Source organism: Saimiri boliviensis, chromosome 5, assembly GCF_048565385.1.
Source record: "Saimiri boliviensis isolate mSaiBol1 chromosome 5, mSaiBol1.pri, whole genome shotgun sequence".
NCBI lineage: Eukaryota > Metazoa > Chordata > Mammalia > Primates > Cebidae > Saimiri > Saimiri boliviensis.
Window position 1 is genome coordinate 23,367,257 of NC_133453.1, and position 14,221 is coordinate 23,381,477.

Below are 14,221 nucleotides of genomic sequence, written 5' to 3' on the forward strand. Positions count from 1 at the left end.
AACCACCTACCATGTGAATGTCACTGCCTAAGCACCTTTTATCACATCTGGCCTGACAACCTTCATGTTTGGTCAGGGTTATCCTCCCTATTTTACACATGAGGAAATGAGGGTCATCCAAGTTACACTTACCTGAGAACCCGCAGGTGAGAAGTGACTGAGCTGGGATTGGATCTCACAGTTCTCCGATCCTTCTGCCCTGTTCTTAGAGGAGCCCCAGGAACTGGGGCAAGTTAAGAGCGATGTTAGGAGGAACTTTCTGGAAAGGAAACTTGTTAGGTAACTTTAGGACTGCTGGAGTGAGCCTTGGGAATCTTCTCTATTGGATCTTGTGAAACAAGAGGGGGTGACTTTCCAGTTTTGTTGGTGGTTGAAGCAGAGGTAACAAAGAAGTAGAAGATTGTATGTATGGGGTAAGGGCGGGAGTGGAGGATATCCCTATGGCTGCCCCTGACATGCCGTCTCCCTCCCCACAGGATCTCTGTCTGCCCTGGTCTACCAGCACTCCATCATCCCATTGGCCCTGCCTTGCAAGCTGGTCATTCCAAACCGAGGTAGGAACGTGAGACTCCTGGCTCACCACCCACACCCTTAAGCTGGCCCCCATCATGTCTTGATGCTGCCAGCCATTCCAGATACGAGCCAGGCCTGGAGGACACATGTCATTTTGCCAATCTGGAGAAACTCAAAACTACTCTCCTTTTTTCCCTATTAAAAAAGAAAAAAAATTTGAAAAAGCTTAACTCCAGGAACACACATAAATGGACATGCCAGATTATCCAGGAAAATCCTCTGGAGGCTTTAAGAAATTCATACAGAATCCTCAGACCGCGTGTCATCCCAGGGATGACAGGAGACAGGAGAAATAGGGGACAGGAGACGTGTCCTGGAGGGTGAAATGGGCATCCGGAGAAGAAAGCGGGGAGGTGGGCTGAGGTGTTGGGGGTTGTTCTGGATGGAAAGGAGAGAGCAGCCTCAGGAAAGGGAAGACAGCGCCTAGATGGCACTGGAGTTTCTAATCTGTGTGCTGGGAGGGTGTTCCCTGACCGAGGGGACGCTGAGCTGTTAGGGAAAGGCAAGTCCTCTTCTGATTGTGGGAAGTTGGAATGGACTCCAAGAGCATGAGGACGTGCAGGGTGAGAATTTGAGTGAGATGGTAGGGCTGGGGAAGGGGTGTTTCACTTCTCTCATGGAAGTGCGCCAGCCCTGGAGTACGGCAGGTGGGCACCTAGAACTCCTCCCAGCATAGGCCTCTACTGCCAGCCCTCAGCGACACGGGGCCCATCGGAGGGCCATTATGCCTCACCCCCAGTGCAAGGCCTCAGAACTGCGAGCTGGGCTGCCTTCTCCCCACTCTCTCTGTTTAACAATGGGAACTTCAGAAGCGCCCCTAGGATGTGACCCTGGGATTTTTCCTAGTCCTTCTTGGAGCTCCTGGGGTTATGCCCACACATTACACCTCCAGTATTTTTTGACATTTTCTATTTATCCAATTCAGTTCATTGAATTATTAATGATAACTGACTAACATTATTAGCTTATAAGTTCAAATACAACTTAAATAGCACTATTAACCAATGACATAATTCAGACATGAATTGAATTATAGTCCTATGAAATTTACCATAGTTGTTCAGCAATTGAAAAATGGTTTAATATTTAGATTGTATAAACCTGTAGTTATCAAAGTATGGGCCTAGATCAGCAGCATCAGCATCTCCCTGGAACTTGTTAAACATGCAAATATTGGTTGGGCATAGGGGCTCACGCTTACGATTTCAGAACTTTGGCAGACTGAGGTGGAAGGACTGCTTCAGAGGAGTCTTGAAGTGACTGCTCATTAAAATGAGGAGTTCAAGACCAGCCTGGACATCAGATATCCCGTTTCTACAAAAAAGTTTAAAAATGACTCTTCTTTAAAAAAATGATGGTTCATGCCTGTAGCCCTAGCTACTCTGGAGACTAATGTGGGAGAATCTGCTAGAGACGGGGAGTTTGAGGCTGCAGTGAGCTGTGGTCACGCCACTGTTACTCTAGCCTGGGTGACAGAGCGGGATCCTGTCTCAAAAAAAAAAAAAATTATGTACCATGTACAATGCGATGTTTTGATAAATGCACACATTGTGGGTTAAATCAAGCTAATATGTCCATCATTCAGTTCTTATCAATATTGAAATTAGAGTTATGCTGGATCAGTGGTTTAATGGATTAAGGGAATTAGGGCATTTATTGACCTACACAAAGAGATATCAATGGAAAACAATAACAGCAATACCAGTTACCACTTGAAGGCTTGCTTTATGTTAAGTACTGGCTAAGCTGTACACAGAATCTCTCAAAAATCCAGTGACATGTGTACCATGATCATCGTCTTTGTTTTATAGATATTTAGTACGTGCTGGGGTGAGGGTTTGAGTCCAGTGATGCTGGACTCCAGAGCTCTCAACCAGTGTGCTGGCTGCTTAGAGCAATCGTCAAATGTTCAGACTGAGCCTAACTCAGGGCTGACTGCCAGCGCTTTGTATGAAAAGCAGCGTCCCTTGCACCAATAGTTGCAGAGCTCACCTTCAGCCCAGCTAAACTTGTGCTTCTAATTCCAACTGAATTTTTGTCTCAGACCCCACAGATGAGTCGAAAGATAGCTCTGGCCCTGCCAGCTCAACTGCAGACCTGCTGAAGCAAGGGGCAGGTGAGTGGTTCCCTGAAACTGGACCCATGCCCAGGCCTTCATTTCTGCCTTCCTGCCCTTACCCCTCCTGCAGGTACAGGCTGGAGGTCTCTCCAGGCCCAGATATCTCTGGGAAGATCATATTTCTATGTGCAGATAACTTGGATCAAGGCTAGCCTGAATTTATCTGCTACCTTCTCCCTGAAGAATGGATGTGGGTTAATGTCTCCACACACCCCATCTCCCGTGACTCCCCCTTGGGTTGGTTTCTTCTAGCCTGCAATGTGCTCTTCGTCAACTCTGTGGACATGGAGTCTCTTACTGGGCCTCAGGCCATCTCCAAAGCCACATCTGAGACATTGGCTGCAGACCCCACGCCAGCTGCCACCATCGTTCACTTCAAGGTCTCTGCCCAGGGAATCACTCTGACTGACAACCAGAGAAAGTAAGACTCCTCTGCCTGCTCCTGGGTGGGGTTCTCCTTCCTGTGACCCATCTATTCATCCATGTACCCATGCATTTACCAACTGATTAATTCCTTGCATCCAGCTGCTCGTCTGTCCTCCCGTCTGTCTGTCTTGCATCTACCTCCCATATACCCAGCTACTTATCCATCCGTCCATCCATCTATCCATCCATCCATCCATCCATCCATCCATCCATCCATCCATGCATGCATCCATCAATCAATCCTTCCATCTGTCTATCTATCTATCCATCCCTGCATTTATTCATACCTCATCTCTTCCTGGCCACCTATTTATCCCTTCATCCATCTATATCTATCCATCCACCCATTCATTCACCCTTCTATGAGAATTTGCCAGCACTGGGTATACAGCTGTAAATACAGCTGATCAACAGAACCTGCTTTCTTAGAGCAGAGCTCATCCCCTTGGAGTGTCTCTGGTCTCTTTGCTTCCTTTTCCAGCCCCTCTCCACATTTCTTATTCCTCAGTGCCAGTTTCTCCCTTCCCCAGCCCCTAGCATTCGGCATGCTTCTGTGGCACGTCTGTCTCTGTCCATCGTTTGGGTCACCAGTGTCAGCAGCTCAGGCCATCTTGCTCATAAGAGAGAGGTTGTATGGACCTGCGACAGCCACAGATGGTGGGAAGGTGGCCTGACCTGCTGGTGGAAGAAGGGGAAAAGCAGCCCTTTCAGCACTCATTCTCTTTTATCTGATGTCTGTGCTGCAGGCTCTTCTTCAGACGCCACTACCCCCTCAACACGGTCACCTTCTGTGACCTGGATCCACAAGAAAGAAAGTAAGTTTCTTGCATACAGCTTCCCTCCCATACAGCTAACACTGAGACTGTGTGTGTGCACATATGTGCGCGCGTGTGTGTGTATGTGTGTGCCCGTACATTCTCTGTTCAGCTGGAAGGTCTACCCATGTGTGAGTAATTGTGCTGGGCATCCTTTGAGTCTTTCCCGCTATAGATATGGAGACCTTCCCAGGCACTCAGTGCCCACTGTCACCCCCCTCTGCTATGCCCTGACCCTGAATCTGCCTCTCCTCTCCACCATGGCAAGAGCACGTGGAGGCAGGCTGCGGTGTTCTTTCCACCTTGAGTATATCTCTGTGTGATTCTGGGCAGCTCCTGTCCTCTGGGAATGGGGGCTTCCCTGACTTCCTGCAGAGGGTCGGGGCGTGGGTGGGGCTGGGCTCTAGGGAGAAAGTACAGTGATTTACCCTGAGCCTACTTTCTCTCCACAGGTGGACAAAAACAGAGGGTGGTGTCCCTGCTAAGTAAGTGTGACTTCTTACCTCCACCCAGCAGGCTGGCCTTTTTATTTCACAGGGAGGGAAGCATGGGGCAGGTTTAGAATCCAGAGCTGTGGGTAGGGAAAGGGCAGCAAAAACCTTTGTGCCAAGGTCACTCAGCTTTCAAGCGAAGCTTGACCAGGCATCTAGGCCTTTTGCCTTGTCCTGCCATGAGGCCAGAGGCCCAGCCTCTGGTCTAGCCACCTTCATTCACCCAGGATCAGAAGCAGCAGGGATGCCAGGCAGTGGACAGAAAACAGAGTCTTACTAGAAGCAATGGAAGTGGGGCAGGGGTTGTTTACATGATCTTTTCTGCCCACATTCTGGCTGCGTTTGTTCCTGTTCTCGCTTTTTTGGTGGGCTCTTCTGTGAGTCTTGTGGCTGAGCAAGATGGCCTTATCAGAGTGCAGGAGCCCAGGAGGTCTGAATTCTAGGGATGGCCCTGGGACCTTGGGTGGATTCCTCCATCCAGTGGACATGTTCTAAGGGCCTCCAAGGAACTCAGCTCCTGCCTGGGTCTCTGACCCTGACCTCAGGAGACCCACTGGCACAGCAGATAAGACAAGTGTCTGAACAGCACTAAGATGCTTCTGTGATTTTCGAACTGTGTTTCAAGGATTCTGCCATCCTTGGATTCCACCTGGTGTTCAGAAGGGAGGGAAAACTTGGCTGTTCCTTGCAGTTGTCTATAAGTAGGTACTAGGGTTTTCTCACAATTACAAAAGCAAAGCAAAATACAGGCATAACCCGGGATCTGAAGCTGACATGAGACTGTCACTATGGTCTGTCATCCATGGTTCACTTTGTCAGGCTTATTTCAACAGCCCTATTATCCTCACTGATTGACTTTATAATAGGTAAATGTCACGCTTTTGGATTGATACGTTTATAGCTGTAAAATACTGCTTTCACCTTGACATATGCAGACTTCATGAAGGTTGCTTTAGAAAAACAAAATGTTCACCGTTAAAAAATGACAGTTTCAGGGAAGAGGAGAGGAGGCAAGAGAGTTCAGCTCACATCTGGGGTGCTCATGCAGGAGGACACATCAGCATCTAGAGAGTGGAAAGAGCAAATGTTTAAGGACGAGTCTTCAATTTGGACAGGCCAAAATGAGAATGGGAGTAGGAGAGGGTATTTCAGGGTAGGGGCCTCATGGCTACCAGACTGCAGGCTCCCCAAGGGCAGGGCCATGTCTGGCACATTGTGAGGCTGGTAAATATTTGTTGAGTGAAGAAATGAGAGAATGGAGGCTGGAAGAACAGAGGCAAGAGGAGGCTGGTGCGGATGCCTCTGTCTGAATGAATGGACTGACTAGTCTCTTGCAGGGTCGGTGATAGTGGTTTAGGAGAGGCCATGTGGGATGGTGGGGCTCCTTGTCCAGGCTTCATAGGGTCATCAGTGCTTCAAGTCTCTGCGTCCCCTGAGTCTCTGCTGGCCTTGGCGGCAGGCGGGAACTTTGTGTCTGAAGGTGCTTGTGCTCACTCACCACAGGGTCCTGAGAGGGGAGAGGGTCAGAAACAAGAGAGCTGGGCCCCCAAGCTGGAAATCCCTCTTTTCCTCCTTCAGGAGCTGGTTTTGAGCTGAGCCTCCTGCTGAAGAGGCTTTGATGGGTGGGGCAGAGGCCACAGGGAGAGACTGAGGCAGGGCAGTGGGCTGACAGGGAATCATGACAGGGACGAGGTGAGGCCAGCCAGGGGTCTCAGGTGCAACATTCAAGGAGATGTTAGATCCCAGGATCTTGCAAGTGCTTCCTCCCTGCCCTTGGAGCTGAGGCTTCTTGCCTGGATCTCCTCCTTGAGACAGATGGCAGGACTGGGCTATCATGGGACCCTCAGAGCCACAACTGAAGGAAGTATCGGGAGGGCAGGCTTGGTGTTCCAGTCAGGCGCAATTGCCAGGTCTCCATCCTGGTGGACACCCGCAGCCAGGCCTGGCATGCTTCTTCCCTCTGCTGGGATCACCCCCACCCCTTCTAAGGGTCCAAACCAGCCGGGAAAGGGCGGTGCTGGGGGCTGCCCTGTGGGCCCAGCTCCCCCACTACCTGGGCATTACTCCAACCTTTGGCACTGTTGCTCCTGGCCCCTGAAACAAGACTGGGGAAGCAGAGTTGTAGGGAATGCAGGAGTGTGTGTGTGTGTGTGTGTGTGTGTGTGTGTGTATGTTGTGTCGGTGTGCATGTTGTATGTGTGTGGTGTATATATGTTGTGTATATGTGTGATCTGTATATGTATGTATGCATGGCTTGTGTGTGTGGTACGTGTGTGTGGTGGTATGTTTGTGGTGTATGGTGTGTGCAGTGGTGTGTGGTGGTGTGTGGTGTGTATGTGTGTGGTGTGTGCATGCGGTGGTGTGTGTGATGGTGTATGTGTGTGGTGGTGTGTGTGTGGTGTGTGTGGTGGTATGTGGTGTGTATGCGTGTGGTGGTGTGTGGTATATGTGTGGTGTGTGCATGTTGTGGTATGTGTTTGGTGTGTATGTGTGTGGTGGTGTGTGTGGTGGTGTGAGTGATGGGGTGTGTGTGTGTGTGTGTGGTATATGTGTGGTGTGTGTGTGGTGTTATGTGTGGTGTGTGCAGTGGTGTGTGGTGTGTATGTATGTGGTGGTGTGTGTGGTGTTATGTGTGTGTGGTGTTATGTGTGGTGTGTGCAGTGGTGTGTGGTGTATATGTATGTGGTGGTGTGTGTGTGGTGTGTGTGGTGGTACGTGTGTGGTGGTCTGTGTGGTGTGTGTGTATGGTGGTATGTGTGTTGTGTGTGGTGGTGTGTGGTGTGTATATGGTTGTGTGTGTGGTGGTATGTATGTGATGGTGTGTGTGTGTGGTGGTATGTGTGTGGTGTGTGTGGTGTTGTGTATGTGGTATGTATGTGTGGTAGTATGTGTGTGATAGTGTGTGTGTGGTGGTGTTTATGTGGTATGTATGTGTGGTAGTATGTGTCATAGTGTGTGTGTGTGGTGGTGTGTACACACAGGCACACACAGCAACCAGTAGAATCCCCCTGTGCTAACTTTAGCTGCCTGGTCCGGCTGTAGGGAGAGGGGTTTCTATCAGAATCTCCAGCTGTCCTGATTTCCCCATCTCGCTCTAAATAGCAACATGCGGGCTGGGAGGGGACCTGAGCTCACATTCTGTTCTCTGCCCTCATATTTTTAACTCTGTTTTGCAAAGAGAGAATGCTGGGTCACTCCAGTCCTGTGGGTGGAGGTGGGGGACGGGTGTGGGGTCCACCTTCCCTTTTTATTCTCTGGCTTCCAAGGCTCTTGAACCCAGGAAGAATCAGTGTGTGCGTGGAGGGGTGTGAGCTGCTTGTCCTTTCTCTCCCTGACCTTGTGGTGTCTGAGGAGGCCGAGCCCTTTGCAGGAAGACTGCACTTTCCTGATTGGCGTATGTGTTGTGTGTAAGAACAGTCAGTAGGGGTGGAGCTGGGATGGGCGGGGACAGGCCCGTCTAGGAATGTTCCCATTTTATTTTGGTCTGCTCCCCACCCTCACTATCCAGCCTTGTCAATCCCCTACAGCTCCCCTGGCACCTCTCCAAGGGGGATTTCTGCCCACCCTTAAGCAAGGCGGGACATTGTCTCCAGGCCTTGGCTTTGTGGTCAGGGGAGTGCAGAGGATTCTCTTCTGTGCCTCCCGAAGTCCCTGATGCTGAGGTCTTCTGGAGGGTTGGGGGAGAGAGTTTGCTCTGAGGCCAGCTTGCTCACCTGGGCTGCTGTCCATCTCCTGGGGTTCCGCTTGCCCCCACCTCACGCCATTGCCCTCTCCCACCTGCAGGCTCTTCGGCTTCGTGGCCCGGAAGCAGGGCAGCACCACGGACAACGCCTGCCACCTCTTTGCTGAGCTCGACCCCAACCAGCCTGCCTCTGCCATTGTCAACTTCGTCTCCAAGGTCATGCTGAACGCTGGCCAAAAGAGATGAACCCTGCCCCTTGTCCAGGGCCAGTGCCATGGGGAAGGGGCACTTGGGGAGGGGACCGATGAATCCTGACCACTCTTGAACCCAGAAAGAGGACTTTGGGCCAATTTCGGAGGAGAGAAGAAAGTGCAACGTGGGGAGAGGGAAGTGAATTGCAAAGGGGAGGGGGAAGAGAAAGAGAGAAAGAGAGAAAGGAAAAGATGGAGGAGAAGAACTTGGATTCCCCTGGGTGGATGGGAACTGCAAAAACCCAAAGCCTCCAAAACTAACCAGGTCCGCCTAACACCCCCTCCCTCCCCCGAGAAGATGGATGTCCTCAAAAGAGAAGGAACGAACCTCCTTGGGGAGCCACATTTTTAGGGGAGTGGAAAAGCTCTGTCTCCCTAACCCAGTGCTTTCCAAGGAGATATCAGGCTTGGGGGAAATCTTTTTCTGGCCACCTGTAGGGTAGGTTTTGACACCAAACAGAGCCACCATGGGACATCAAGTGGCAGAACTTATTCTCTTGAAAGTTTCTCAGACCCAAGGCACCTCAGGTCTCTTTGCCGTGCCTCCGCTGTATTGCCGTGTGGGTGTATGTGTGTCCCCACCCACATCCGTAAACATTGATGTAGATCTGCCTTTATCCACTAGAATTATAAACAGCCCGGCTTGTCCATGTCCTGTGTGTTTGTAGACACATGCATACTGTCCAAAGATTAGGGCTGGCAGTGGCAGGGCAGCAGGGGAGGGACAGAAACCCTCCTCTGAATGAACCACCAAGCTATGGGAGACAGGGGCTCTCTCCTGGTGCCTGCACCCACACTCTAGTGACCCTGGGTGCCGCCATCCCCTTCTCCTCTACAAAGACCCCAGCAGGAGTAGGAGGGTCTGCAATGTCATCGCCCTGTCCTGCCTTGGCCGGAAGGCTGGAGCTTTGGTTTGAGGATGTGGAGATATGTGTGTCCATGGGAAGAGATCTGTCAGGACAGGTGGGCTGTTGAGCTCGGGGTGTCTTCCCCGAGGTGTGTGACTCAGCAGCAAGGAAGGCACGTTGTTCCTCCTGGGGCTTTGGACTCTGCCTTAGTGCCCACCTCTCAGCCCTGTTCTTGGGTTTCATGCCCCAGGACCAGCCTTATCTCAGACCTGCTTACCTGCATGATGCCTTTCTGGAGGCTGGGGATTGAGCCTTCCTGCTCTGCCCAGCCTTGTTCTATTCTGCAGGGTCCCTGTGTTGGAATTCACCCTGGGGAACCTGCTTCCTGCTCAGTGAGGCTCAGGGCAGAAACCTGCAGTCCTTATCCTCCCCCTGTAAGAGCTTCGGGGTCTGGCTTTTGCAGGCAGTCTCTGACATCAGCAGAACTCCTGCGACTGCTACCTGTATACCACATGGCCTAACTACAATGCCAAAGCCTCCTGTCCTGTCCCCCTTTCTGCCTTGGTTTCCCCAGCTGAGCCATGCTGCCCATGCAGCAGAAGGCTTACATTTGGGCCAAAGGGCCTGAGGTCCACTGGACAGTTGGGAAAACACCTGACCACCATTTAAGGACTCTAAGCCAGAATGGAAAATTCACCGGGACTCCATTCTTAAGCCTATGGGGGGTCCCCTAGAGAGAGGCATTGTACTGATATATAAATATTATATAATATATACATGAGACATACTGACAGAATCTGTAAGCTAATAAAATGTACGGAAAGGTTAAAAAAAGAATAGGTAAATTGACAAGAAGTATTTATTGTTTTTCCATATTGCTTTATTACCTTCCCCGGGCATGAACCAATTCCCACCCCTTTTTATATGTATAAGTGAAGCCTGAAGTGTAGGGGCCTTTGTTCTTGGAGCAGCCAGGGTCTCCTTGCCCTGGCCTTGGCCTTCCCTAGACTGTGTGGGGCTCAGTGTTGCGGGGGGTGAGGGGTGCACTTGTTCCACCCTTTGGCCTCCTTACTTTTCAGCAAGCCAGGGGCCCAGCAGTCAGCTCCCAGGATGTGTGGGGAGCTGCCCTGTCTTGCAGGCCTGAGCGAGTATGTGAGCATGTGGGGACATGGGTGTGTATGGCACACAGGGGTGTGTGTGCGCCTTTTGTATTTTTTCTCCTCCAAGGAGCTGTGTCAGTGTGGACGTTCTGCTTCAGGGAGTTGGAAAGGAGAGTGTCTGCAGAAGGCGGGGAGCAGGGGCAGAGGCCTCACCGGCCACCCCCTGCTTCCCAGAGTGAAATCTTGTGCCTGGTGACCGAGGTCCCTCCAAAGTACTCTTCTTTCTGAGATAGTTAAGCCAAATATCTGGGTTCCCCCTCTCCTGATTCCTTAGCAAACCCCAATTACCTTCCAAGATAGGAGATATTTCCCATCCCTTTCCTTTGTAAATGTCTCATCTCCCACGGGACAGCCCGGCAGCTTCTTCCCGGACCGGATGTTCTGTCCTCACTTGAGGCTGGGTGGTGGATTAGACCCTTCAAGCAGCCTGGCTGGGGCCCAGGACTGAGTTGGGGGTCAGCTTTCACCATCGCTTTCCCCTTCCTCACCACCCGCTGCAGTCCACCTCACATGCGCGGCCAGCTCCTCCACTGCAGCCTGAGCTGTGTGTGCCCCTGGGGGAGGACCCGTTGATGCTGGAAAGCTGGAAACTCCTTCCCAGCATCCCTGTGGGAGTCAGTTTCCGAGAATGTGGCCTTTCAAGGTGAATGATGGGGAAGGGTTCCCCAGTCCCCACAGTGGCCCCACTCCTGGGCCCTGCACCAAAACCCTCCTGTGTCACAGGGGGCTGTGCACCCATGCACACACCTACGCACACATACCACTCCGCACTGCAGTATATTCTTGCCAAAGATTTCCTTTAAAAGAAAGCACTTTTAGTAATTATTATTTTGTGTTTATCCTCTTCTGTCTTCTCCCTCCCTCGATCAATTTTACTGTTGTTTATTGTTGAATCTGTTTGTCAGCCAGGAGAGCGCTGTCTGGTCTGGAACATGGGCTGGGACGGGAAAGGGTCTGGGAGAAGATGGGCAAGGAAGAGCCGGGAGTCACAGCCATCGCGGGATACAGACCCAGGCAGGCTCAGGCCTGTGCTGCCACTCACTCTCCAGCTGGGTGTCTGAGGGAAGAGGGCAGGGGAGGGTCGGGTCCCATTCAGCTGGGGGAGGGGTCCAGTGAGCTCCACGTGACTCTTACCCAGGGAGAGCAAGAGGGAAGGATTGGACGATCAAATAATGGAGAGGGGACCTAAGAAGGAAACCCAGGAGGAAATGAGTGGTTTGATCAGCCTGCTATCACAGTGTCCTGGCTCTCTTATTTGGCCATGCATTTGAGGGACAGATACATCAAGTCCTAAGTTTGGGAAAGGCCTTTGACCCATCTCATCTGAGCCTCTCCTCCAGTAGCTCTGAAAGCTGTGGATGCTGATGGCCAGGATTCCTTCTCCCCTGGTTTTTTTAGGATCCCTGGGTGTTCTGAGACTGGACAGGAGAAGGTTGGTGGGGCCAGTGGCCGTGTGACAACAGGAGGGGGTAGCCCTCCTGGACAAGTGTGATCTCCCTAGAGGGGGCTCTCAGGAGGTTGGTGAGTAGGGGATTCTGCCTTGTTCTGATGAGCCTGTGCAGAGGCTCTGGGGGGTCACAGAAGGGTGGCGAGTGTGAACAGATCCAGTCTCACTCCCACTTTTGTCCACCACCCCTGCCTTCTGGATCTTCTCCCCCTAATTTTTCCGGCTTTAGGACCTGGGGAGATCATGTGAGCCAAGGGAGACACCCACTCCCGCCCCCACATTCAGCGTCCTCCTAGAGGTTGGGGGGCAGAGTCCCAGAGCAGCCCTTTACCCCAGGTCCAGGCCCTGGAGTCCTGAGACTCGTGTTTCCTTGGCCAGTGGTACCACAGGACGTGTGTGTGTGGATGTGCAGGTGTGGTTGTGTGTGTGTGCATGTGTTTCCCTCATCTCTTTAGGGAACTTGGGGGTGGGGGTTGGAGGTGCTGGGCAATGGAACTTCAAGTTCAATGTCGCCCAGCAGTGAGGGGAGTCGGGGGCAGGGCCTGTAGGGCCACCCATCAGTGGAGTCTCAGTGCTGGTCCAGGTGAGGAGCGGGCCACCCAGAGGGGCAGGGTAGGGGCCTCAGGCAGATCTGTCCCTCTTGGCTCCTCTGTCCTCAAATGTCCAAAATGTTGGAGGACCTCTGTTCATATCCCATGCCAGGGCTCTTGCCAGCAGAGGAGTTACTGTAGAGGGATGTCCCAAGCTTATTCTCCAATCGGTGTTAAGCCGTTCCAAACTATCCTGTGTGTGTGTGTGTGTGTGAGCACATCAGTGTGTGCAGGCCATGCTTCCCAATTTCTCTCTTCCCTTCAGACCCGCCATTCAGAACAAATGTCAGAAATTCCTTCCCACCTCCCTCCCTGCCTCCCCGGCCCTCTGCGGGAGAAACAAGATCACCCGGCATCCTCCCCAACCCCGGCTGTGTATTTATATAGATGGAAATATACTTTATATTTTGTATCATCGTGCCTATAGCCGCCAGCACCGTGTATAAATCCTGGTGTGTGCTCCTTATCCTGGACATGAATGTATTGTACACTGACGCGTCTCCACTCCTGTACAGCTGCTTTGTTTCTTTGCGATGCATTGTATGGCTTTATAAATGATAAAGTTAAAGAAAAATCCGTGCTGTTATCTATCTGTGTTGTTTGGACAGGGGTCTGCCATGTCTCTGGTGAGCAAAAAGGGGCCTCTTCTGATAACCAGGTGGGCTTCAGCGACGCCTCTGGTGGACAGCTCAAATCCTCCCAGCGGCTTCCCCACCATCCACACTGTGGTTCTGATTTCATGTGTTTATTCATCCGGACTCTTTTAGCTGGAAGAGAAACTCAACTCAAACTTGTTTAAGAAAGAAATAAGTGTATTGGCCCAAGTGGCTGAGAAGTCCAGGCAGAGCTGGATTTAAGGGCTTAAACGGTAGAATCAGGAATTGGTCTCCATCACTCGGTTCTGAGTTGGCTTGACTCTCAGGTAAGCTCTCTCCGAGTGGCAGTGCCCCCAGATGCTCTGGGTTTCCATACCACCAGCTCAGTAGCCCCAGGAGAGGAGGGCTCTTTTCTCCCAATGTTCTCAGCAAGAAACTGGGACACGCACACACTGGCTCTGATCTGGATCCTGCTGCCTCGTGTGATTACCTCGAAACCAATCACTCTATCCAGATCTGGGTCACGCGACTGCCTCTGGGGCCTTCTGAAACTACGGGGACTGAGAACGGGGAAGTGGTTGGTCCCGGAAGGGGTGAGGTCTGCCAGAGACAGGGGGACATGGGTTGTCAGGGAGCATCTACTGGAGCTGGTGCCCATCAAGTGGCAGATGTGTGGTTCACTTGTGCACCAGGCCTGGGGCTCCTGGGTGAATTCTTTGGAATTCAGAAAGCTTGGGTGTGGAACCTACTGAGGCATGCCTGGCACAGCACAGGGGTCTCTGGGAGATCCAAAAGACTCAATGATATGGCGCCAGCTCTCCGCTGAGCTCACTCTGTGGCTGGAGGGAGGCTTGGATCAGCTTCTTTGAACAGGTTTATGGCAAGCCCTCACAGTCCTCGTTGTGTAGGGTAGTCTTCTCAAAGTTGTGGGTCTCGGGATTCTTTTACATTCTTAGAATTACTCGGGATCCCAAGGGACTTTTGTTTAGAAGAGTTATATCTTTTGATCTTTATCATAGTATAAATTATAACTGAGAACATTAAAAATACTTATTAATTCACTTCCATAGCAATAAATTCATCACATGTTAATATAAATAGCATTTTTGTGAAAAATAGTATTTTCTAAAACAAAATCGCTGGGTTCTCAGGGTGATTTTGCTTTGCATTATTATTATTATTGTTTGAGACAGGGTCTTGCTCTGTTGCCCAGGCTAGAGTTT

General features: G+C 51.3%; 1 protein-coding gene and 1 pseudogene across 21 annotated transcripts in view; both read left to right on the forward strand.

Moving 5' to 3' along the window:
• TNS1 (tensin 1) overlaps positions 1-10,042 on the forward strand; it is a 212,175-nt gene extending 202,133 nt beyond the window's left edge. For 12 of the 21 annotated variants that reach the window (XM_074399033.1, XM_074399034.1, XM_074399036.1 and 9 more), the window contains 6 exons: positions 477-554; positions 2,618-2,689; positions 2,945-3,113; positions 3,865-3,933; positions 4,386-4,418; positions 8,208-9,007. In XM_074399033.1, the coding sequence (XP_074255134.1) occupies positions 477-554; positions 2,618-2,689; positions 2,945-3,113; positions 3,865-3,933; positions 4,386-4,418; positions 8,208-8,352 (566 nt within the window). In that variant the 3' untranslated portion in view covers positions 8,353-9,007. Of the gene's footprint in view, positions 1-476; positions 555-2,617; positions 2,690-2,944; positions 3,114-3,864; positions 3,934-4,385; positions 4,419-8,207 lie in introns of all 21 variants that reach the window. The other 9 variants (XM_074399052.1, XM_039469591.2, XM_074399041.1 and 6 more) reach the window with 1 other exon arrangement.
• Positions 9,030-12,978, forward strand: LOC141584542 (uncharacterized; annotated as a pseudogene).
• The last annotated feature ends 1,243 nt before the right edge of the window (positions 12,979-14,221 follow it).